We start from the raw sequence: 25,572 nt of genomic DNA, 5'->3' as shown, positions 1-25,572 counted from the left end.
AAACCCGCTGCTTTTGTGCAAGTGCAGTTGCAGGAGTACAATTATGTGAATGGTGAAGTAAATGTACACACCATCTTGACAAAGAGGATATAGCCGTACTAGGATTTGTTGCTCCTTAAATCATGGACAGCATATTCTGTACTTAGTTTTTCTGATATTTAAGAGCAGAATAATAAAAAATAAAAAGCTCACAGGGGCATGGTATCTTTTTTCAGCAAAACCCAGCTTTTCAATCTGGGTAAGTTGTTTCCCTTGTACATACGCTTTCTGAAAGTCAGCCTCCAAAACTGTTTTAGCTCCTCTAACAAGGTCTTATTCAAGCACCTGAAGTCAAGGAGGTTTTATTTTGCCAAGTGATCAGAAATTAGAGTAATATTAATTTCCTGTTTCTTAGGAAATTGCATTCTTCTTATGTGAATACAGTGTTTGCAAATAGTTGCCACCTGTTAGGAGGAAGAAGCCGGGTGGGCTGCTGGAGTCCGCACTTGGTGTGACTGGCCACTAAAGGGTAGTGTTGTATTGCGGCTGCTAAGGGCAAATGCATGAGTGCAGCAGAGGAAACAAAAATACTCCAGATCTAGTTGAACTCTGCTATCAAGCCTCACCTATTTTTCCATTGGCCCCCTTAATTACATCTTCTGCTATTAAATCAGCCATCCTATCAATGTCAGATAGTCCTGAAGAAACATCCTCTGTTTAATATGAATGTATTTTAAATGTGCGAGGCGAGTTTTTTCTTCTCTGTTCCTGTACAAACTTTGTTCTGGTGTTTGAATTGTCCATAATGAGCATGCTGATCTGTTGTGCAGTTGCTGTGGGATTTTATGGTGACTAGCAGGATTCAGTCTTCTCCAGTGCAAAAGCCACATTCTCGTGGCTCTTGTCCTGTCTGCCATGAAGCAGATTTTGACAGGAGCAGTCTCAAGTGGCCATGTTGGTGGTTCCTGTAGAGAAACCTTTCATGACTCTCATGCATCTCAGCATTGCAGTCACACATAAGCCCATGAGGTGTCTGCTGCTTTCCTCAACTTCTCTAACAAAGAAGCTCATTTAGTAAATTAGTGTCTAACAAAGAAATTATTTACGTTTCACATAATGTTTTGAGCCAAAGTATAGTAGTTACTGTGCATTAGAACACTGCAAACTTTCTACTATCTTTATCTGAATTTTAAAGGATTAAGGTGAAAGCTTTTAAGAAGGGCTTGTCATAAAGTGAACTTGTTTCTCAACAGCAATCTGATGGGACATTTGAAAAACCTAATTTAAGTTGATTGGTTTTCTAGGTGTGCCATCATTTAGTGCAAACCAGAAAAGTAAAATAGTGAAGTAAAACAATATATTAACATTAGTGTATAAAGCATAGTATGAAAAGGTTTTCTTGTCCTTATGAAATACTTTACTGACCAAGAAAGACATATTTTACTGAGTACATATTTTAACTGAAGAAAGTAGGTGATTTTTCTGTCAGTTTTTTGCCAAGTCTGATAAAGATCATACAGGCTGAGCTGTGTATATCACTGATTGGATGTTGATGAATACATACTTTGTAGAAGTTGACTGATACTACATCTTCAGCAGTCAGAAGGGGAGAGAAACCTCTGTATTGGTGGCAGAGGAAGCAAGATGAAGAGCAGTGGGTCCTGAGCCAGCACTGACCAACACGCAGCTGAGGGGACAGTGTGCATGGAGGCAGGTGAAGCAGGACTCCCCAGGTCATAGGGATGCTGGCTTGCTTTCCCTCTGCTCCTGACAGCCAGCAGGATAGCAAGCTATTTCTGCTGCATTTGAGGATGAAAATTCATTGTTTTGAGCTATGGTGGTGTCTTGTGATTTGGGGACACACACACACACACACACACACAAAATGAGAGGCTTTAATCTGCAATGCAGCCACACAGGCCAGTTGGCAAAGAGCAGCTCCAGCCAGCTCGAACCCCTGGAGTAACATCTCTTCATTTACAGAAACCCCCACGGCACCATCTCCTCTTCATTTACAGAGGGCACTCTTGTAATGCGAATCTCGTGATAAACTGCTCTTCTTCACTGAAAAGCTCTCACAGCTTGACAGTGCAGTTGTCACCATGGAGATTTCACTCCAACAGCAAAGAATGAATTTGGTGCTGTTTAACTTGGGGAATGTGTAGCAGCTACTTCCCAATGGCTTCAGCTAAGCCACCACCTGAGGAGAGAACTTGGATCAGAAGCTGAGAGAGGAAGTGCATATACACTGATGATAAATTAAATTTTTTGTAGGTGACTGGCTTTCCAGAAATGGCATGTGTGTAATGACAGATAAATGTGAAAGGGTATGAATAAAAGCCTCAGAGCCTGAGCCAAAAGGAAGAGAAATAGACTTGCCTTAACCTTGAAGGAAATATTCAAATGTGATGGTCTGTGAATTCCAGCTGAGGTATAATTCCCTTTCCTCAGAAAGAAGTGAGGGCCTGAGGTTCCTTGAGGAAAGATAAGAAAAAAAGAGACTTGCTATCAAAATGCATTTAGAAAGAGCAGGTATTTTTCCTTCCCCTTCCCCAAAAGGCCATATTGATATGCTTGGATTTCTCATTTCACAGCAATTACCTAAAAAGCAGTATGGAATGATTAATTTCTGATTTTCCTGAAGCTCTGAAATGCTTCTGTGTGAGTAACAGTTGATTATTTTACCAGTCTGTATTCTGAGCTCTACACAATAAGCAGTATGGTACAAAGCTGAACAAAGCACTGGGAAAGCTAATATGAGATGCTGGGAGATAAATGGAGTAATACAGGAGGTCTCTTCTGATACTGCATTTCTGCTAGGATTAGGAAGTGATTTTCCCTCTCTACTCTGCTCTCCTGAGACCTGCAGGGGAGTGCCACAGAAGTGATCAGAAGGCTGGAGCACTTATCATATGAAGAAAGACACAAGAGACTGGTGGTTGTTGAGTGTGGAGAAGGGAAAGCCCTGAGAAAACCTTATTTGCCTTTGAGAACATAAAGGGAGCCTGCACAAAGTCTGGGGACAAACTTTGTAGCAGGGCTGTTGTAATAGGACAAAAGGTTCTAAATGGTTTGAAATATTTTTTTAAACTAAAAGAGGGTAGGTTTAAATTAGCTATTAGGAATTAACTCTTTACTGGGAGGGTGATGAGGCACTGGCACAGGTTGCCCAGAGAAGTTTTGGATGCCCCATCACTCCTGGAGATGTTAAAGACCAGTGGCAGGGCTATGAGCAACCTGGTCTAGTGGAAGATGTCCCAACTCGGGGGGTAGGACTAGAGGAACTTCAAGATCCTTTGGAACCCAAACCATTTCGTGATTCTATTATTTATAAGCTCTCAGGAATATTCATAGCTGTCATGAGACTTGTTACTGACTCCCAGGGAGAGATGTCAGTGAGATAAATTCAGTATCTGAGATATTCGTCTGTGAAGCAATAGATAAATAGTGGGTAAGTACTGCAAAGGAAGTGGTTAGTGGAAAATGTCGTTTGGCTAAGGAGAAAAATGAAGGGAAAATACCAATAAAGATCAAATTGAGTCTTAAGGGGGGCTTTCAGGTTTTTTTTTAGCTTGAAAAATCAGCCAGAGGCAAAAAAGAAATAAAATAGTAGTAGAGAGGTATAGTGAGCTCCTTTGACATGAATAACTGAAGAGACCTGCCTAAGAATTAAACATTGAGTCTGAGTGAGCCAAAAGTAGCAGGAAAATTTAAATTAGCTCTGTAATAAAACTTATAAAACTTGACACAAAATTGATGAGTCAGAGTCCTAAAATCATGAGTCATTTAAACAATGAGGTTTTTCCAAGGATGAAACATTTTTTTGTGTCTTTTTTCACTATCAGAGAAGTGGTAATCAAACTCAACATGAGACTGTTTAAGATTCAAAAAGGCTACTTTAAAACAGATTTAAGACTTCCCATCTGGCTGATTATGGGGTGAAGTCTGGAAGGCAATTGTCACTGACTTTCTGCGTGCCCCCTCCTTTGGACTGTTCCTTCCTCACTAGCCTCGATTACCTCTCTGTCGCCCTCTGTGTGTGCTCTTGGCTGGCAGCCCATGTCTCCATCTTCCTTAATACCTCATATTTTCCTTTTGCCATGCTTCACTTCTCTTTGTCTTTTCATAAAACCCTCTACTTATCACTTGAATTTTCCTTAGACCCTTCTGCATCTCTTTTGCTTTAACCACCTCATTTCTTTGTCCTCACTTTTCTTTCCATCTCTCCAGCAGCCATGATGCCTGAGGACATGCCAGCTTGAGGTTTCCTCATTGCTCATCCAAAACAGCTTTCAGCTTTAAGTCAAATTAAGTCATTATTAAAAGAAGACAAACACACAGAACACCCCCTCCTTCTTTTCTGTCCAAGAACCCAGCACTATGGAAATTGTAACAAAGGTGTCAGATAGTAATCACCATGGTTCTGGTGTAATGTGCTGGTGCTATGAACTGTTCCTGAATGCAGTGGAAAATTTTGTTTTCTGAATATTATTTATTTAAAAATATCAGTGTTTCAGTATTAATTTGATGTGTGGTGAACTTTAAAAGAATAGAAAAGTATTCAATTTGCTGTGACTGATATACACAAAGAATTTAGTTCTGGGGGGTTTTTTGTGGATGTGTTTGAAAATGTGAATTTAAAAGGTCCCTGAACACAGTCAGAATACAGCAGTTATAAAAGAGGATTGCATCTGTAGCCTTCATTTCATGCTTTTACTGAAAGGATTGATCCAATCACTCTCTCCATCCCTTTCTCCCTCCTTGATTCCCTCCCTCTTCTTTCTCTCTCTCTTCCCTTTGCCTTTCCCTCTTTTCCCCTGTGTTTTCCTTTCCCTTTCTTCCTCCCTCTGCACCTCCTCCAAACTACTTCTGACTGCCCTTTCTTACTGGTGAGAGAATATAACCAGGTATTGGCTCTACAAGCTGCTGTTCTTGGGCCTTGTGCACTCCACAATGTGAAGCACAATTTCTGATTCTTTTGTGTATATGAGAAGGAGGATCTCCATAACAAGGAGACCATCTAGAAAGAGGTGAACTTTAGTGTTTCAGGCCAGTCAAAGGAAAAATTCCTGTAGTAGTTAGGGGATTTCTCTTTGGCTCCAAATGCTTGCCTGTTTAATTAAAGAAGGAAAAGTGAAGATAATTTTTCAAAATGCCTATGGTATGTAGTGTATATGCTACAGAGCCAGTCCTGAGGTTGGGCTGGAAGACAAGTTTGCTGCTCTTGCTCTCTGTTCTCCTTCTGGGACAGCTCTGCTGATCTCCTTTGTGCTTCCCTGGCAGCTGTGGGTGCCTGGCCCACCCAGGTCCTCCCCGGTCCCTCCTTCTGGGAATGCAGCTGCTGTGGTGCTTTGACTAGAGGGTCAAAGCACAGTAGCAGCTACTGAGGTAGGTACAAAATAATTTGGGGATCTTCCTAGGTCACCTTCCCAAGCCTGTGCTTCCCACTGGAAGGGCATGTGGGTGTCTTGAGTTGTTTACTAGGGCAATGATGAGTTGTGTGGAATCCAGGCTTCACAGCGTACAACTTACTGAGGGGACTTAAGGCTTGATAAAATTTTCTGCCTCTGTTTTTTATGGTTGTGGCCAGGTCAGCCAGTTTTATTTTTGTGGCTTGCCTATAACCAAAGCCTATACTAGTGATTTTGCTTTCTGCTGCTTGTTGTCTTTCTCAGCACCAATGCAAGCACTCCCTGGCCCCTGCTAATGCTACTGTTATTTGTTAGCGTAAAAAAGTGTGCAAAGTGTAAGAGAGACACCATTATTGTTAAATAACATCTCTTTACAAGAAAGGTTTTTGTTAAGAAGAGTCACAGAGTATTTAGAACCGTGTGTGGCAGACAATGTTTTTTCATTTTCTTTTTATTTAAGGTATACATTTGACTGCATTGTCTTTGTTTCCCCCCCTGTGAAAAATAAAACCTTATTTGTGAAAGAGAATATGGGTTCTGTGCCTTGAAGACAACAGAAAAGTCCAAGGGAAGCTTTTGTAATTTGCTGATGTAAAACCTGACTAATTTTAAATTTGATCACAAGCAACAGAGCACACTGACCTCTAAAACACTTGTATGGTCCAGCTTAGGTGAGAAAAATTCTTGATCTTCTAAACTCTGACTTTTTAGGAGCCATCTTTTCCAAAAGTGAAAATGGGTAATAAAAACCAGGTCCTGTTGCTTAGCTGATGACTGGGTGTGAATAGAAAGTGTTTGCAGATTTCTCTCTAAAAAAGCCTGAAAGGGGGTGCTGTGTATGTGTCAGATGCCTTTTAATTTAACTGCTGAGGAGTGTGAACTTGCAGAGAGGGCCAGGGATGCAGAGACAGAAGGGATGGAAAATGCAGACAGTGAAGGACATCTCAAGGCTTCCAATAGCAATATTAAAAGGTACTGGAAGCCTTAAGAGAAGTTACTCTGGAAGAAGATGGATTGAAGAGGAAATTGTGATCTTGCTACAACCTTTCTAAGAGCTAGTATTATAATTCCAAAATTATTAAAATTTCAGGAGGCAAGAAAAGCTGTAATTTTACATACAGAGTATGAAACTGAGGGCAAGGAAAAAAGAGGCAAGCATAAGAACACTTTAAATTATAAGTGTAAAGTTTAATAAAACCCAAAGATATCTAAACACAATTTATTTTTTGTGTGTTAATCCTATTTTCTTTCTTATTTGCATTTAAATTGCACTGATTGAACCTGAGATGCTTTAAAAATTGGCGTAGTTGAGCCTGGTTAAGTCTTGCTACCTGAATTTTAATGTCTTATTTAGTCTTCAAAGAAACCCTCTCAGCTGGGCAGAGCCAAGCACTTTTGGGTTTTATTAAATCTATTTTTTTTTCTCTCAAATGTGAATTTAATTTGTATTTATGTTTGTTGTCAAAATAACTCAACTTTGTGCCTAGAGTTGCTTATTGCTGGTTTGATTCTAATACTCTGCTTGGTATAAAGACAAATGTAAAAGTTATCACTCCCCAGAAGTGTGTCAAACTTGGGAAGCAAAAAGGAAATCACAGGATTTTTAATGTTATTCTGCAAATTAGTAGTTTTGTACATGCAGTGGGAGAGGTGGCAATTTCAGAGGAACTTGACTGAAGGGAAGAGCTGTTTGAAGTTTGGTGGGAGTATGGGGTGGGAAGATAGGCAGGATATGTCTTGTGGACAAAAAAGAAAGATGGGAAGCAAATGAGTTTATTTTAACATTGCTGAGGCTGATACACTAATAGAACATAAACTGAGTAGGAACATGGTATAAAGCTCTGTCAAATATTTACATTTTTGATGTTGGTGTTCAGGTAGTGTGTAGTGTAAAGATGACAGTGGTCATAGAAATAGGGTTGTGGTGGATCTGAATTTAAAAGGACATGCATTGTTTAAGGAAAGGATAATTTAGGAAAAACCATTATTCTTCTTTTGGTATTTATTTCATCTAGTTGTTCTCTCAGTTTTCTGTGTTTTTTTTTATTTGCATATGTTCTTCCTTTAAAATTGTTTTAATTGTGAATAGTAGTCTACAAGCAAGTCACGGCATGTACCTCTATTTTTCCACTTTATGTAATTTCTGCTATAGAGGCTCATAACTGTTGTGGATGTCCAAGCCTTCAGGCATGTTTCTGGGAATGATGATATGAATTTTATAACCCCTAGACACCAGTTACTCAGATTGGTGGGGATACTTTTTATGCCAAAATCTGGCAAAATCTCATTAGGTAATTCTTTGACTTGTGTTTTTGTAGACTTTAAATGCTTTTTCTGAGGGGGCTTGTTTAGATGAGCTGGACTGTTCTCAACTGTTTTGTCAGTTTTTAGAGACTGTTGATGTGTTGCTTTGCTGACTGTAGAGTTGAAACTCAGTTTGTGAAATTACCTGTTCAAACATCAGTGTGCTATTTCATTACAAAACTTGATATAAAAATATTTAAGTGAGCCTACTCTTCTAGAATCTTCTTGTCAATGTGAAGTGAGAACAGACTTCATTAAGTATTTTTGTTTTAGAGATGGATAGACATCTAATTTGTTTTTAAAATTTATCAGAGGTGTATCAGCAAGTCCAAAGTCAGTTTTTGGTAAAAGTCACTGATTCTTTGTTTAATATGATTCCATATGATTGGAAAGATTGAAATGATTGATTGATTTTTAAGCAGTGCCTTGTAAAATAACTAAAAGCTGTTGTAAAGAAATCATAGAATAGAATGATTTAGGTTGGAAGGGACTTAAAGCTCACCTAGTTCCAACATCCCTGCCATGAACAGGGACATCTTCAAATAAATCAGGCTGCTCAGAGTTGCATCCAGCTCTTGACATAGAATGTTTCCAAGGATGGATCACCTACCACCTCTCTGGGCAACCTGTTCCAGTGTTTCACTATCCTTATTGTAAAAAGCTTCCTTATATCTGCCCTCTTTTAATTTAAAACCATTGCCTCTTGTCCTGTTGCAACAACCCCTACAAAAATTCCGTCCCCACTTTTCTTCCAAGCCCTCTTTAGATACTCAAAGACTGCAATAAAGTTTCTGAAATCTCCTGTAGGGACATAAAAACACACCAATGTAATCCCGACTGTTCATATATGGGGTAGAAGGAACATATCCTTTTACTCAGTACTAGAAGAATTACTCCCAGCTCATCTGACTTGCCTGTTGAGCTTGGTCCCTTCAAAGAGAACTTCCCATTGACTCTGGCATAGAGGGAGATTGTGAAGGAGGCTTAGTTCAGCCATGTGAGTTTGATTCCCTGTCAGAGAGATTTTGCTGAAATAACTGCATTTCATTCTGCATACAAAGCCGTAACCTTGTTTCATTGCAGCCAAATGATGGAGATGTGAACTGAAAAGCAAATTAATTACTCACTAACTGCTGAATGGTATCTTGTGCACAAACAGAAGGCATTTACCTCATACCATAGATGCATCATGTAATAAATCTGACAGTTACGGCTTTTTGTCTTATCTTTCCCTGCAGTGTCCATAAAAGTGTTTCTCACTTGTAACAGATGGTCAGAGCACAGCTTTGAAACTTATCTGGAGATGAAGCCCTGTTGATTCCATTAAAAGTGAAGAATTTTCATGCAGATGGAGACAAAGAGGGATTTATTGTTACAATTCTGATGGTGAGGTATTTCATACAAAGCCTTCTTTTCCTTTTTCCTTGTAGGTGATGTGCCTTCAGGATTTTTTCGGCGATGATGACATTTTTATTGCATGTGGACCAGAAAAGTTCCGTTACCAGGATGATTTCTTGCTGGATGAAAGTGGTAAGATGTATTTTTTTAAATGCTTACAATGAGAGTAAAGGGCAGATTTCCATATCATGCTAATTAAACTAAAGTAGTATCACCTGGATTGATTTCAGAAATAGAAGAAATATTTTAATTCAAAATACTGACAATAAGAGAATTGAAAGCAACAATAAAGCTGTCTGCCTATTGCAGCATAAAACTTGATTTCAGCCTGAATTTCACATATTGTATGAAAAGTCATGTTTGGTGGAATTGCTTTTTTTTTGTAAGGCCTTTCATGTTTTGACTTTGAATTTATTCTGGGTTTTTTATCACAATTTCTTAGGCTCCCAGTATCTACCATTGAGATTTAGTTAATGATTCAGTTTAAGTTATGTGATAAAGAAAGACAGATGCAATTCTGTGTGGAAGATAAATGTAATCAGCAAAAGCAGACAAAGTCATCTGAGAAAATTCAATGAGTTCTGTTTTTCAGAGGCTGACTAATACAATAATGAAATCAATGTATGTAATTCTCTAAGGAAAATACAAGTTTTTTTTCAGATACCTTTATTGTTACAAAGAGTATTCCTGACTTGGGAATCACAGTTGTAAGGAAAAAGAAGAAAAAGCTAACTATAGGCTTTGTACATTTAAACAAACAAAGCTGTCAACAACATTGAATTTATTTTTGTGCATAACAAGACACAGCAAAAGTTGTATTGCTCCTACACTTTCTCCCTCCATGGTATCTTTGTAATCCATTGGTATCAAAATATCTAATATTTTTTAAACTATCAAAGGTCTGAAAGAACACTTGGCTGAAGAATCAGTCAGACAAGATTTTGTTACAGCAGTAACTACTTCACAATCATTATGTGTGTATCTGTTTAGCTTTACCACTTCATCATGGTTTTTGATGCAATTATTCTCTCACAGTTCAAGATGGTGTAATTGTATTTTTCTGACTAACCTGTGAAGCTGGAGGGCCTCTTGGTTTTCCCAGATCCAGACAAATGCTCGGTTAGCCTGTGTAGGAGCAGAAGGTGGCAATTTGTGCAGACCTGACTCTGTGAGTTGAAGGATGACTCTGAAAAAGGAGATGTCTCCTGGGAACAGCAATGACCTTTTGTGTCAGGCACAGACAGAAGCAAGAACACCATCTGCATTCCTCTAGAGGACCTTATAATATGGAAATAAAAATCAAAGTAGAGCACCAGATCTGCACTTTGCAGTAATGAAATTGCTGTAGTTGACTCTAAGGCAAAAGGTACCAATGGTGAAAAAGTAGCTTTAGATATTTTTAGAATGAGAATTAGAAAGGTGAGGGGGACATTTGACCAGCAAAGGAGTTTCCCAGGTGGCTTTGTGCTCAGAATGGATGTCTTGCCTTTAAGGAGAGGACACCTGGATAGTTGGCTGTGTAGTCTGGGTTCACTTGTTTCTCTTACCTGAAGGATGACACTGGTGGCTGCACAGTGTCTCCTCGCAGTGAACCCTGTGGCAGTTTTTCCAGCAAAGACTCAAGAAATGCTGACAACAGCTTTGTCTAAATCCCTTTTGGAAGTGTGTAGTTGGTTTTTGGAGGTCTAGTGCCAAAGTACAGACATAGTCTGACTCTGCTTAGTCTGTTCATCTGACATATCAACATTTCTTTGAGTAAGCAGTATCTTTGTCTGAAACTTTGGTGCTTAAAACCATTTTTTACTGATCTTAAGAGAAATCCTAAAAATCTACGCTGAAAACACAACTTTAGCTATTTGTTGTAGTGTTTGCTTTTCTACCAGGTAAAGATTCAGTGAACATTGACTGTTTTTTTACTGGAGGAATGAAGAAAGAGGAGAAAATAAGACTGTGTCTCTAATTCCTTTGAGAAGCGTACACCAACTTTGCTCTCTCTTTTTCAGGAGGTTTGATATCAGAGAACGTGTTTAGGTTGCTTGCCATAGTAGCTGATGTACCAACTGATGTGCATCTAGTCAGCCTTCTCTGAGCAGGAGCAAGAGTTGGAGAGAAAATAATTTTTTTAAAAAGGAGCTTTTAACTTGTTTGGCTTGGCAAATGAAGTTTGTGTGATCATGATGCGTGTCTGTGCATTCCTCATAGCTAATCTAAGAACATTACAAGTATTAGGAGGTGCTGTCCAACTGTGCAGGGCTTGTAAAGCCTGTCTCTGCTTCCCTGAAAAGCATCTTGAAGCAACACTCTGCTGGCTTGTCACTACATCTCTCCAGTATCCTCCAGGTTCAGCCAGGTGATGAGAATAACAGTGAAGGTGTTGCAGCAGGAGGAGTAAAGAAAAGCAAAATTTGAAGGCAGGAAAGAAAAGTAAAGAGAAGAAATTTATAAATTATCAGAGTTCTGGGGTTTTGGGAATTACCTCTCAGGGAGGAAGAGGTTTTGTGGTCTGGGTTCAGAACTCCTGGCGAGCAGGAGGCAAAATTGGGGGTTGGGAAGCCAGTCACCTGTTCTGGGATCCATTGTAACTAACATTAGGTTAGGCACGTAGGTAGTTGCCTGGGACTGAGCCATTCCCAGCAGATTTCTTTCCCAGTATAAAAAACCTTAGACTTACTGACAAAGTAGAAGGTAGATGTTTGGTTGACTCAGTTAAAAGTGGATGTTTTGAACAGTTCATATGAATTATGCTCCAGAAATGTCTGGTTTGCTTCTCTAAAGGCATCTATATGCCTGATGTAGCTGTTCTCGTCTACAGTTTGTGTTTTAGAGTTGCTTAAAAAGCTTTTAGGATGAGATTAATTCCACCCTGTCAGAAAGGAAAAATCTAAAATCTCATCAGTTTGCATTATTTCTAGTCATCTTTGTTTGTTCTGCTCCCGTGGCTTGCTCTTGCCTTTGGACAGCACTTCTATTCTAAAAGCCACAGAATCAGAAATTTAGAAAAATCAATCTAGAAGTCAGTTTAACGATCTCCTCATCTAAGTGTGAAATTAACATTCCACATTTAATTTCTGGCATACTTGGCTAACAAGTCCCTCTAAACCCTGTGATGAGGAAGAATCTGTATCTTCCCAAGACATTCTGTGCCAGTGGTAAACTCTTCTTACTGTTTTTCATCTATCTTCCCCAGATTCTCTTGCTATAAATGAAATCCATTACTACATTTCTTATCTACTTTGACCATGGGAAACAGATGATTCCTTTTTCTTTGAAAAAATCCATGGGCTCATCAATTTTCTTTTCTTTAGGCTGAATAATTAGGTCAGCTTTGCTTTGACTTCAGGCTCAAACCTGCCCTTGAATGAGGCTGTGTGTTCTTTCTTTATACCATCTCCCTTCTCTGTTTTATGTCTTTCAGGAAGAGGCATTGCATATCCCCTTGGCAATCAGCTAAGGAAAGCCAGTTAATTAGGGATCCATCAAAGAGGAAAAGAAACAAGCAGTCCTCACTATACATTGCAGTTTCTTCCCTGCCTGGATGTACAGATGGTTTTCATGCTAAACATGCTGTTTATTGCATGAAATGCAGAAACAATAGGCACCATCCCCATCGTGATTCCTAGCAATCATCTCCATATCTGACATGATCAATAGATATGATAGCCACACACACTCTCATCATGAGAGCTGTTGATGGAACATAAGAATGTATCTGGGTGACCATAAAATTAAGAAGTAAATGCTCCTTGTTTGTCAAGTGTCAGTGGTGATGCTATTTTCATACAAAGTTTTTATGGGAAATGTAAGCACAAAAGCATTACATGAATGAAGCACACATTTCAGCAGCTTGCAAGAAGAAAGAATTCCTCAGCGTAGAGTATGGCAGTGACTGCTTCAGGCATTGTTAGCTTGCAGTTTTGGAAAGTCTCCCAGAAATCCCAGGTTTTCTTTAACTCATGGTTATTCAGTTTTCAAAGAAGAGGTCAGGGGATGCCTTTCAATAGCCCTTAGCTGTGCGTTGGCAAAGATTAAGGTTTAAGGGCCACTCTCACAAAAATATTTGCAATCAGCTATTATTTAGGCACCTAAATAGGATTTTGCAATGTGAGTAAATCATGAGATTTGCCCTAATTCAGAACATCTCTTCTGCTTATATAGTTATTTATTTCTCAGCACTGTAAAATAAGAGAGCTTTGAGGCTGACAGCGTCTGACTTTTTTTTTTTTTTGTTTTAATTATTTTTTTATATAATTCTGTTAATGCTTTCTGAGTTCTTTGCAACCTTGAGAGTTGCACACAGAGGGTATGGCAGACTTCATCACGTACTGAGGTGCATCATGTACAAAAGCTGCAATCTCAGCTGGCCAAAGCCAGTGTCTCTGACTCCAAGCAGTGTGTAACCAATACAGAATGTCTGGATGTGAAAACAAGTGCAGATTGCTTGTCAAAAGTACATATTACTGTTACGGAAACAATGAGGAGAATGACTCTGTTTTAGGGGGAAATTAGGACTGGAACTTTGAAACCTAATTTCACTTTGACTTTGCTGGCCTGTGCTAGTCCTCAGCTCAGCATCTCTGGGCCAGCAGCGTTACTGCTTCATCTTGCCAGCAGCAGACAACTTGCCAGGAAAATCTGAGTCCTGTGGTGTCCGCACACACATGCGTGTGCGCATGGAGGCGTGCACCCGCATCTGATCCAGGAACTGCAGTTAAGGTCAGGGGTATCATGTTTATCCCTGTTAATAGCTGTCGTGTCTCTGCAACCTTCATTTATCTGTCCTTCCTAAAAGAGGCAGGAAGGGGAAATCAGTTATAGTCCTCATCTACCCTGATTTATAGGACAGAGACTGATGTGTTAAGCAGCTTTTGGCTGGATTAGGAGTGGAGAGCATGCTGGCTGACTTACTCTGCCCTCATCAAAAACTCGTGCTTTGGCAATTGCAAAGTAATGGTGGGTTCTGGGGACTTCGAGATACAACTTTGCTTTCAACAGAGGCATAAATATAAAGTGTTCCACTGCAGTGTGATATTTTCAAATGTCAACAACTGCTGGGCCTTGGAAACAGATATTCTGTGTATGAGGAAGAAACAAACTAAGGCAAGAGAGGCCAGACTTTGGCTGGATCTACCACTTAGACTAATGGTTCAGAAAAGCAAGAAGGAAAGATGTTGTTTTTCCAATCGCTTTGCATCCAATGCCCCCTTTATCTTCCTACTACAGGACCTCCATTTTCATCTCCACCCTCTTTAATACAGTTGCACAGTACCCTCAGCTCCCTCCCATTTGAGCACATCAGTACTTGTCCTTATTCCCTTCCTCACAATAAGTACATTAACAGGGTCTCTCTTTTATCCAGTAGAGGGACATTCCACAACTTTTCCCAACACTCTTAACCCCTCACTGAGACCACCTGTGTCCAGCTGTGCTGGAAGTACCTCCCTCCCTAGGTGTGTGCTTCCAGCTTGGCCCTGGCTGCCTGGAAGTACTTGGCCGTATGGCAGCGTGTGAGTGACTCACTTGTTTCTGTTGTGTTAAACTCTTAAAAGGAGGATGCTGATCTTCAGTGAAATCCTCAGAACAGGCTGTTAGCGTGATCGTCAGGTGGCTGTTAATATATCATGTGGCGTTCATTAAATAAAATCTGTAGTAGCACTTGAGTCAAATGAGCTGCTCACATGAAAAATGCATTCACAGAACTTCAGGTTTATTCTATGCATCATTTCTCTTTTAATGTACGCCTTTTTTATAGGTATGTTCTTGATTGCAAAAGCCCACTTCTTTTTTTGTTGTCTGCAAATTTGCTTTCAGTATTCTCCACTGTGTTTTACAGGTGTACTAACTTGAGACATTGCTTCTCACCTTTCTGCCTAAGCATCTCTAGCAGAGAAAGCTTGGCCACTTAAACCATAAAATCTTTGTTTCCCCCCCTCCCCCTGCAGCTGGCAGATTTATAGACATGAATAAGGGATGTTAGAGCTTTCAAGAAGATAACATATGTGCTTTCCAGTCCAGATTTACACTGAAATGCATGCCCCTTTCCCCAACTCCTTGCCATGCATGCATGTATATTTGCATAGTTATCGCTTTTCATCCATGTTGCAGTGAAGAAGTTGCGTGTATGAAGTTGCGTGTATGAATAGCCAGGAAAATTTGTGATCACTTACAGCTTACCAAACAGCCATTGAAACTGGCCAAACAGTAAAACTGCAGTTAATGCTAATTCATTCTGCTCATTGACCCAAATGTTCTTCAATATGTTTTTGCAGTATTTGCTTCCCCAGATGTCTGTTAAAAATAGCATGAATGAAATGCTATCCAATAAACTAGAACTGGTGGAAATTCCCATTTCATTTGCATAATGAGGTTTGAGTGTGCATATTCCTTCAACCTTTTTCATCAGTAAAGCTCATTTTGGATATAAAAGTGCTAAAATTTTGCACCCAAAAATATCAAGGATTTCCTCAATAATATTTACATAGTAATAAATTGTATTTATGTTGGGAATTTATAAAAGCTCAGCTTATTTTAAAAAAAGGAGAAATTGTTATTAAGCATCATCAATACCATTTTCTAATGTACAAGGAAATTTAATCATAACTGCTACTGTTATCAAATAGTAAATAAGAGAGTAGAGTGGATATTTATTTGTTTTCTATAGCTTGATATTTTTGCTCTTTCATTTTGATTCTTTCTTGTATTTTCTTGAGTATTTAGATTATTCAGGTGGTCCAGGAGAACATTTTTCTTACAGAACATGTTGAGCTATTTTCCCAAACTGTGAACATCTCAGTTGTATACCCAAATGCAGAAAGTGCAATTCCAATATTTATGACCACTTTTTAAAACAAATTTTCAGTTCTGGGGAATAATAACAGAAATTTGATACACACAACAGGGTAGATCTTGGGACTCAGGCTCTTACTTTGACTGTCTCTTATCTGTTCTTTTGCCATGGAAGTTGCTTCATTTTGCAGCCTTTGATGATATTCCAGTTTGTATAATATTCCATTTGAGATCACAAGTTTAGTTTGGAGCTTGTGTGTTCAGTCTGATCCTCAGAAGATGGTAGCTTCCAAAATAGCAGCTTACTTTCAGTTCTTTTTAGGAGAGGTTCTTCATTTTACTTTTCCAGTTCTAGTGATGATGGAAGTAGAAGATATTAGCTGTATATTATAACCTCCTCCACCAAGTTTGTTGAGTAGACTGGTGAAGAGTGTAGAGAAGTTTCACATCGGAGATGTTTAGAAATTACCTTTTCTGTATGTTTATCTTTGTACTTTTCTTGTCTCATTAATTAGTCAGGTAAAATGGAGCATACAGTGTTGGTAATCTTGGCCAGTACATTTGTACTTTTCACAGTTTGAAGATACTTTAAAATGCTGGAAACTATTAGAATATGATCAATTTCTGAAATGGTGTTCTGTTGGCAGGCGATCCTTTGGTGAGCAGCATTGTCCTATTACAAGTTTGTATGACACAGCTTTGAGATGAATGGTTCTTGTGTCATCCCTGCTTCCTCATTCAGTCTGAGAACCTGAACAAAATGTGCAACTGCTAAAGTGTATTAGGATTTGCCCTGGAGACCTGCCTGTTTGTTGGGTGGCATGGTTGTACCAGAGATTTTGTATGGAGATTAGAATCACCCGCAGTAAAATTGGACTGACTTGCTAAATTGATCACTGTAATTTTCTACTTTTCATTATAGATATTTTTCCCCCTAGACCTAGAGTTTTGTCATGTGGTGACAAAGCTTGTGCACAATTTTTTTTAGTGGCAGAGCTGTCCAGATACTTTTATACTGGCAAAATACATTGAAAAGAGTATAATTATTCAAAATCTGAAGTTATTTAGCTTTTAGAAAGCAAAAAAGTTCTGAAGGGATATGAGGAAAATGTCTTCATCCTTAAGACTTCTTTTAAAGTCTTATCAAACATGAACTTCAGCACAGCAGCTGAAAGAGAATCAAACACAACCTGGAAAATATTTCAAAGTGATGAAAGTGGAGTAAACCAGGGATATAGATTTGTATTTTATAGTCATACCTATTCATTGAGATGGTGTGTATACAGACACAAATATATCAGGTATAAAGGCCAGTAGAAGACTTCTGAATGATGACTGTGGTGGTCTGTGCTGCAAAACTGGTGGCTCACAGTGTGTGCTGCAAGAGTGCTTTGGTGCTGTCATGTACAAAATGCAACCTACAGAGATTTCCCGTGGAAAACCTCAAAAGTCTTACCTGACAGCTCAGGTTGCTTCTGCAAGCACTCACCTTCGAAGAAACTTTTTTCTGAGCTCCCTGCAGGAGAACTGGTTGCTAATAATATGCATAAAGCAATATAAGGCTGAGTAATCTTTAGGAAGTCTCATGTTGCCATGGAATTGAACACCCGTAGGTGGTAGGTCATGGAGCTCTGATTTGGCTTCTTTTATTCTTCAGTCAGAGCTTTTTGAAATTTTGTTCTAGAGGAATTGTAACCCTGGTTTTGTTTTGTTTTTCTTTTTGAAAGAAAATCTTCTAGGGACTTAAAATTTATTAAGGCAAGAAGGGGGGTAACATGAAATTTCATTCTTTCAAATGAAGGATCTCATCCAAGGAAAGTTTGTAAAAGATGACTAATTATTCCTAATGGAGTAGAGAGTAGGTAAAAGACAAAGAAATTTAAGTTGCTTAGTCTTTTCTATTACTCTGGAACAGAAGAGAAAAAATTTTCCTCAGCTACTTAGAACTGTTAAGATTTTCTAGCAAAAAAAAGACAACTTACAGAGTAAGGCAGTTTCTGATGAGGACACTGTGTTCAGGAAGAAAAAAAATCCTGGAAGAGAACAAATTTGATGAAGCTTTATACAAATTATTTCTGTCTTAAACTGTACATGCTCTTTCTGTTTTGCAAGCACATATTGATGTTTGCAGAATAAGTGACTACAGAAAATGGAATAGATTTGGTTTTGCACAGCAGCTGCTGTATACTGCAGGGCTGTAAGATAGGTGATATTCTTTTCTGCTTAAAAGTATAAATTGGGAAACCATGGGAAATATCAACAGGGAGCCTAACTTTGGGATCAAGTAAATGCTTGAAATTGACTTTGAAAATGGAGTTTTTGAATTAATACTTAAGCATTTAATAATAAGGACAAACCTGCATAAATAAAACAGGATAGTTTTTGAAAATCACTTTAGGGAGGACCCCTCTCTGGAGATTCTGGTGGGAGTCTTCTGGGATCATAGCTCAGACTGCATGCAGACAGATAGCTGTGATAGTTCTTAGCAGCAGGAGAAATTCTAGTGTATCATGAGGTACCTTAGACTTCCTAGATGCATATTAAAGCCAAAATGCTGCTAGTGCTAACTGGGAACATTTATCTATCTAGATTTAGTGCTGTTAATAATAATGATATTATAAAAAAGCTGTCTTAGGAAGAGCATGAGATGTTGTAATCATATACTGATTTCATTTGTGTTGACCAAAAAATGAAACCAGTCCAATATTAAAGGTTTTATTACATTAAGAAGGAGTAATTTGAAAAGTCAAAAGAATTAGTCAGTGTAGTTCATTAGACTTGAGAGTCTGGGGATTTGAATGTTGAAGGAGGTTTGGAATTTAAACCAAAAAGCAAGCCAAAAGCTGTCTTAGGTTTGCATCTGTCCAAAATACATTGGTAAGGGTCCAAAGTTCAACTGACAGAAAATGGAAAGCCTAAAAGAAATTGTTCAGTAAAGATTTCGATACCAAACATGGAAATAGTCACATTTGCAAAAATTATGCTGATTTTGAATAAAGGTTTTTAGCCAGATTTGGAGATTAAAAAAAAAAAATCACAAAAACATAGCAAACCATCACAATCTGAGGTCATGATACAGTGTAGTGATGACAGATCTACTATCTCAATTTTTTGGCTTCTATATTCAGCAAAAAATAAAATGCATCATGGGAGAAAAGCCCCCTTTCTAATCAAAATCCTTGGAGAAATGCAGGTGACTGTCCCTACAAAGAATGCAGAAGTTGAGTCAGTTGCAAAGTGTATCATGCACAAGTGAGATCTGTCACTATTCAGGAAAAAATGAGTTTGTATAGGGTATTAAGACAGCAACAGCATTTAGTGCTCTGCACCTTCCTGTGAAGCAAAACCCCTGATGTTAAAAACTTGCCTATCTTTTTTATTGATCTGACTGTCCATATTGAATAAAAATAGTCTCTTTGAGTTTTCAGAGAGGACATCAACCTATGAATACACTCATGTGTAAACTTCAAAACACTCCTCTGACCAATCTCTGAAGTATGCTGTGGCACACAGAATGAAGGATGGTTTCATGGGCTATTTCTGACCCAACATGCATTTTCGATCTGCAATTATTTAAACTTTTCTCAGAAGAGAAAAACCCTGTCACTGGGACTTTACACACCTCAGTATGTGTTGTGGTGTTAGCAGATGTTCTTAGTAAAGCCACATTTTCCAGATATCCCACTGTTAGCCTATTGCCAGGATGATTCAGCCAGTTTACTTTAGTTTTATCTAAATAATTATAGTAAAATGTAATTGCCTGAACCAGATAGCATTCAAGGAGAACCCATTAATATTAGAGTCAAAAGCTGCCTAGGGATTTTTAAATTAGAGACAGCTCTGGAGTCCTTGACATTTTTTAACTTGGGAGACTTAATTTCTGTGTTTTCTGTTGACAGGTAAAGTAATGTTGCGATAAGTCTGCTTGGTACTGTTGTGGAGGTTGAAGAATCAAAAATGTGGGTGGTCTGAAATCGTGTGTGCCTGTAGATGGCAGGTGGGTTTTGTTGCCCACCTTCCAGCTCGGCTCATGGTGTGAGGCATGAGAATCCAGGTGTGAATATTGGTTTAACAATATCAGCAAATCAAAGTGCTTTGCTGCAGTGAGAGTGCTGTCTTTAATTGTTTGGTGCATGGGGACTAATCTGCAAAAAGTGACTGTTGAGAAAATCCATACTGTATAAGCTGGAATCTCCAGTTTGGCCTTTTTTCCTCTATCCATTTGTAGATTCCTTAGGCTCTCATTGGTTTGCTATCTCTCTGATGTTGCAGCTCAATATTTTTTTTTATGTGTGTGAAAATTTGATAAAAACATTCAAACCTGCTAATATTTGACACTGTAAACATTTTTTTTTTAGTTAAGGCCTCCCAAGTATTGTTATTTTAAAAATCCATTACAGTACCATGTGGTTTAATTTCTTCAGACATCATTTTATAATTATTTTTTTTTAATTTCTACCTGCTAACTTTTAATACTCTTATTACAGGCAGATTTGAGGTGCTAACTTGAAAAAAAATCAGTCTGTAATATTTTCAATTCCTTGTGGTATGTTAAATAACTTTATGTGCTGCAAGAGAGCCAGTGTGTCCCTCTTTAACTTTCTTTAAAACCAGACCTACTGCAGCAGACACTTACATAACAGCTTGTGTTTAAATGGAACAAAAATGCAGCTTTTATAACTCCTCCTCTACTTTTTAAATCAATTTTTTAAAAGTTTAATGTCCTTTTCCTACCCCTTACAAGCAATCTACTCCTACTTACATGTTCCTGCCAACCCAAACCGAATTCATACCAGTTACACATGTTAGAATTTGGTATAATTGCATTCTTTGGAGAAGTTTGTGATTGGTGGTTGGTGAATTGGTCTAGATTTGGATACAGCTTTTTATAGGGAAGTCAGAGGCATGGTGTAAAAGGAGCCTACAGCCACCTCCATAACACCTACACCTTCCCCACTGCCCTGGGATATAACACTCTCTTTTAAATGGATGGATGGCCAGATGGATGGATGATGTTTGATAAAGGACAGGATGAGAGGAAGACCTGCAGGAAATGCAAAGTAAGCATGACAGTAGTTTCATAATAAGTACTGTTGGTGCACAGCAAGGTAGCACAGAACAGGCAACATTTTTGACAGGATTCCAAAACACCTGATATTCTTGTCATGGACAAATCTGTAATTACAGCTTAAAGCCCTACACATGGATAGAGCTATACGAGGTACCGAAACCAATGACTTTCTGGTAGACTAAAGTAATCTGATTCTTTTCTGGCACTGGTCCAGATTTTCCACCTCCAAAACAGGTGTCCTGATATTTTGTGTGCAGGGATTCAAGACACATGAAACTAAAGAAGTAGGAAGCAAGAAGGTGCATGTTTTTACAGTCTAGTAAGTAAGGACATGCATCAGGGAGAAAAAGCACACTTCCATTCAGCTCTTTCCTTCCTAGGATAGTTGGCAGTGTCTGTATCCACCATCCCTTACAAGCAAAAATACACAGGCATTAAACGTTAATTGTCATCTCTTTAAGTGTGTGTCCTAATTGCCAGGTAATGGAATGAAGCACTTTTGTAGGTGTTCTTGTTGCTTGTGCTGGCCCCATTGACTGGCATGGCCATATCATGTGTTGCTTTGTCACCTTGGTGGACCACACTCTTGGGAATCTCCTTTGCATCCATGAAAATGCTTTGACAATGAAAGAACCTTAAACCTTGAAAATGACAGTCCAGAGCCAGGAAACTTCATCCTTTCTGAAGTTGCATCCATAAACCAAAATGTTATAGGCATAGCTCCTTAATCACACCAGTACTTTTAGTTTTGTGGTTAGAGGTATCTTTGTTCTTATTGTCAATGAACTTAGACATTTCACATACATTAAGTAAATGGTGAACTTCAGTTAGTACAGTGCCTGGGGTTTTTTTTTATTGACAGCATGTGAGTGAAAAGAGAATTTATGGTTACTTTTACTTTTAAAACTGATTAAACAATATCCTTCATACTGTGTGAAATAAATATTTTTCTCTTAAGTTCCTACATTTTTTCTGGAGTATTATGATCTACCCATATATTTCTAATTTCTCTGTGAGTCAAACAGTTTTGTTTGACTCACAAATCAGTGCTTTGTGAACCTATACCAAATTGAAAGTAGTTTTTTATTGGAAAAAAGTAGAATAAAAGTATAGAAAAGTGTAACTTGTAAATTACTTAAGAATGACCATGTTTCACATCTTGTGCAACAAGAATGTTACTACAGCAGTTATTTAACTGTTCTTAAACTCACTGGGACACTAACATTGCAAAGAATTAATTCCTTACAAGCTAGTATTGTACAGATAGTCCAACAAGGTGTTGTACGTTATTTGAAGAAACTTGTGCCCAAGCACTGAAAAAAAGAAAATTAAAAGAGTCCACACCTAGTACAAATAGTGTGCTGTTATTCCTTTTCTGCTTTGTGGCATTTTAATATGTACTTTACTGTTTGTCTCCCCATTTATGCCCAGAGTTTCCGAAATCTTGATCAAGTTAAAAAATGCAGTGTGCATTTAAATTTTCAGAACTTTTTGGGCACAGAAGTAGCATGTGGCCTTGTTAAAAGACATAAAATTCTTATATTGTGTTGAGCTTGTGTCTGGTAACTGGTCAGAAGAGTGAAGCAGCTTTGGAAGGAGCCAAGCCTTTGTCAGTTAATATCAGGGTAGAGAGTTTCATAGAGTGATTCATGAATTGATATCTCAGCAGACTCCTTATATGGGAACCATGGTTATTCACGAGCTCTGGTGCTGAAAGTCTTATCAAGTACTTTGTGTCTGGGCTCCAGCAATGTGCTAAAAAGTTTTCAGTCATCAAGTGACCCCAGGACTTCTGGAGAACATGCTTTTTTTTGTCATTTCAATCCTTTTCCTGGGTCCTCTCTTAAACATTGCTTTCTCAGCCCCAAGGTTCGGTTCTAGCTGAGATCAAAGGGGTTAATTCCCATTGCAGAAGTGCTGATGAGGTTTCCTAGCTAAAATAAGAATTTCCTTGATAGTGTGTATTTCTGTGTTGCATTAGAAGTAAACCTAATGGATAGATTTTTTTTTCGGGATTGTGCATTCCTTGGATTTTTCATTTATTGAACACTAATATAGCTTGCATTGCATTGTGCATCTTCAATGAGATAGGATGTTGACTATTTCCTCTTGTTACTTTTATGATGTCATTATTTCTGACTCTGAATTTGATCCACGTGCTTGTTTAGGTATTTGCAGCTTGCCATGGGTGACTGATGTTTGCTGATGGAGATACAATTGTATATATCAGGAATTCCTTGTAATACAGAACAGGCCTTCTTTGAATGGTTTAAATGTAAATGGAGTTTATGGGTAGACTGCAAAATAGGAATCTTTCTAAGATCAAGTGGGATCTTCATAAATATATTTTATGGCTCTTATTTTTGAAGATAAGGGTGAATGCTTCTAGCCTGACACTGTACCAGGCTAATTCTCACAAGATCTAGCACACAAAATCATAGGATCTGAAAGATTATAGAGGAACTTGCAACTATTGTTTTTGTTGCAGTCCCTTTCATACTATTCCTTAAGAATGAATCCCGAGTTCCTTCATAATGATGGAAATATATAGGTCTTGTTGCAACAGGAAACCTGAACAAGAAAGTTCAGTGAATGTTATCAAGAAAAGAGAGGCATATATATTGTCAGTTATGGAAACTCTTCAGGGACAGTTTATCAGCAACTCTGTTTGTTACTTTTTCAAAATTATATTGCTGTGGTTGGATGTAAGTGAGGTTTCCTTTTTAAGGAAAGTAGTCTCCATTAACCTACTGAAATGTTGTTGTTGTCCCAGTATATTGACATACTGTGGGGTGTTTTTGCTTTATCATTGGAAGGTGTAAGGAGGGCACACCTTCTCCAAACTCTCAAATGAATGGCAACATACCGGTTTTCTGTGATGTATGGCAATATCTGTATCTGTGTTTTCACGTTAGCTCTTCATATACTCTTTATATATTTTAATGGAGCAATGAATATAACTTTGTGATGAATTTGTTCAAGAAATAATAGAATAGAATAGTTCAGTAGGAAGGCTGTGAATTTTCCTGCTTTCCTAAGAGACCAAGCTTTTGAAAAATGCTTTTTGCTTATATGGTAATTTTGAGGGAACAAAGTCACCTGTAGACATAATTTGAGAAAGAATGTCCATGATTAATTAGATCATGGTATATATTTGCTATGGCAGAGATTTCAGATGAGCAGTTTCTCTCTTTAACAGATAACAGAGAAAAATTCTTAGCATAATTACCTTATAAGCACATAATAGATGCTTTCTGAATGAGATTAGAACATAATTCTCCTTTAAACTAGGCTAGAAGTCCCTTAAGGAAAAATACCTTTGATCTGAACAGTTCCTAATGTTACCTCTTCTTCCACAAGTATTCCTAACTTCGGTGGCCGAATTTCACCACATTTTCCAGAACTTTTCCTGTCCTCCCACACACACATGAAATAGACTTCTTGGACTCACCCCTAAGACTTAAGTCTCACATCTTTCTTCGTTGATATTACTTAAGTTCCTTCTGGTAGTCGTGATAGTGCAGTTAGGTGGATGGGCAACAGAAAATAATCAGTGATAAACATGAAGGGAAAGTATCCTTCTCCCTCTTTTTAAATAACCTGCATGAATATGTCTCAAAACTATTTAAAGCTGCTTTCATGTCTTTATCTTCCCTTTGGGAAATAGTTCATGGTGCTACACCAAGTACACAATGTTCTTTGTAATGACAACAATGCTTCAAAAAACCTTTACTCATAGCCTGTACAAATTCAGGCAAACAGGAGTATTTAATCAGACACTGCCTTTCGGATGTCTGTGTTTTTCATGTGTGGTTGACATGCAACTTTGGAATCTTGGCATCATAGAATAGTTTGGGTTGGAAAGAACCTTCAGAGCTCATCTAGACCAACCCCCTCCTGCCAATGAGCAGGGACATCTTCAACTAGATCAGGTTGCTCAGAGTCCCATCCAGACCTTGACTGTTTCCAGGGATGGAGGATCTATCACCTCTCTGGGCAACCCTGTTCCAGCGTTCCACTAGCCTCATTGTAAAAAATATCTTCCTAATATCTAGTCTAAATCTACCTTCTTCTAGTTTAAAGTTCTTACATCCTGGCCATGTTTCTGTATGGCTCTGTCTAGACATCTTAATACTTCCTTTTTGTCAAATTCTTCAAAGAAAGACTGCACATTTTTGTGGGAGTGGTTAGCACCTCATAAATGGGAACACTTCAGTAAACTATGTTTCCAGGAGAACAGGAAGAATGAGAGGAAAAGGGATCCTCAGCCCAAAATATGATTTTTACCAGTTCAACTGCAGTCTTCCTACAACAACATACACTTGCTGTGCATTTTTCATTAGAAGTAGCATTGCTGTCAGGCCTCCTGCTTGGTAAGTGTTTATATGCCACATATTATGTGTATTAGAAGTGCCTAACTAGGCAGAATATGATTGCCATCCTAGCTAGTCTAGTTGAAGCTGGCCTCATTTTCTTTAAAGTTGCCTGTGATCTGCAAACCCAGTAATGAAGAAGGAAAAATGAAATGAAATGAAACAGTAATATGTATCTCCTGGGTATTTCAAAGCCAGAGAGCACTAATTAAAATCTAAGACTTAAATATCTGATCCTTAGGGTATGAAACAG

The 25,572-nt window shown here is 38.3% G+C and overlaps 1 protein-coding gene across 3 annotated transcripts in view; it reads left to right on the top strand.

Moving 5' to 3' along the window:
- Positions 1-25,572, top strand: part of DCLK1 (doublecortin like kinase 1) — a 236,203-nt gene that overhangs the window by 105,929 nt on the left and 104,702 nt on the right. For all 3 annotated transcript variants that reach the window (XM_071448337.1, XM_071448338.1, XM_071448340.1), the window contains exon 4: positions 9,125-9,224. In XM_071448337.1, coding sequence (XP_071304438.1) covers positions 9,125-9,224 — 100 coding nt within the window. The remainder of the gene's footprint in view (positions 1-9,124; positions 9,225-25,572) is intronic.

The sequence above is a fragment of the Agelaius tricolor genome, unplaced genomic scaffold (genome assembly GCF_023055355.1).
Source record: "Agelaius tricolor isolate 1412-34295 unplaced genomic scaffold, bAgeTri1.0.p SCAF_26, whole genome shotgun sequence".
Classification (NCBI taxonomy): Eukaryota; Metazoa; Chordata; class Aves; order Passeriformes; family Icteridae; genus Agelaius; species Agelaius tricolor.
Note: the sequence above shows the minus strand (reverse complement) of the source record. Positions and strands in the feature narration are given on the sequence as shown.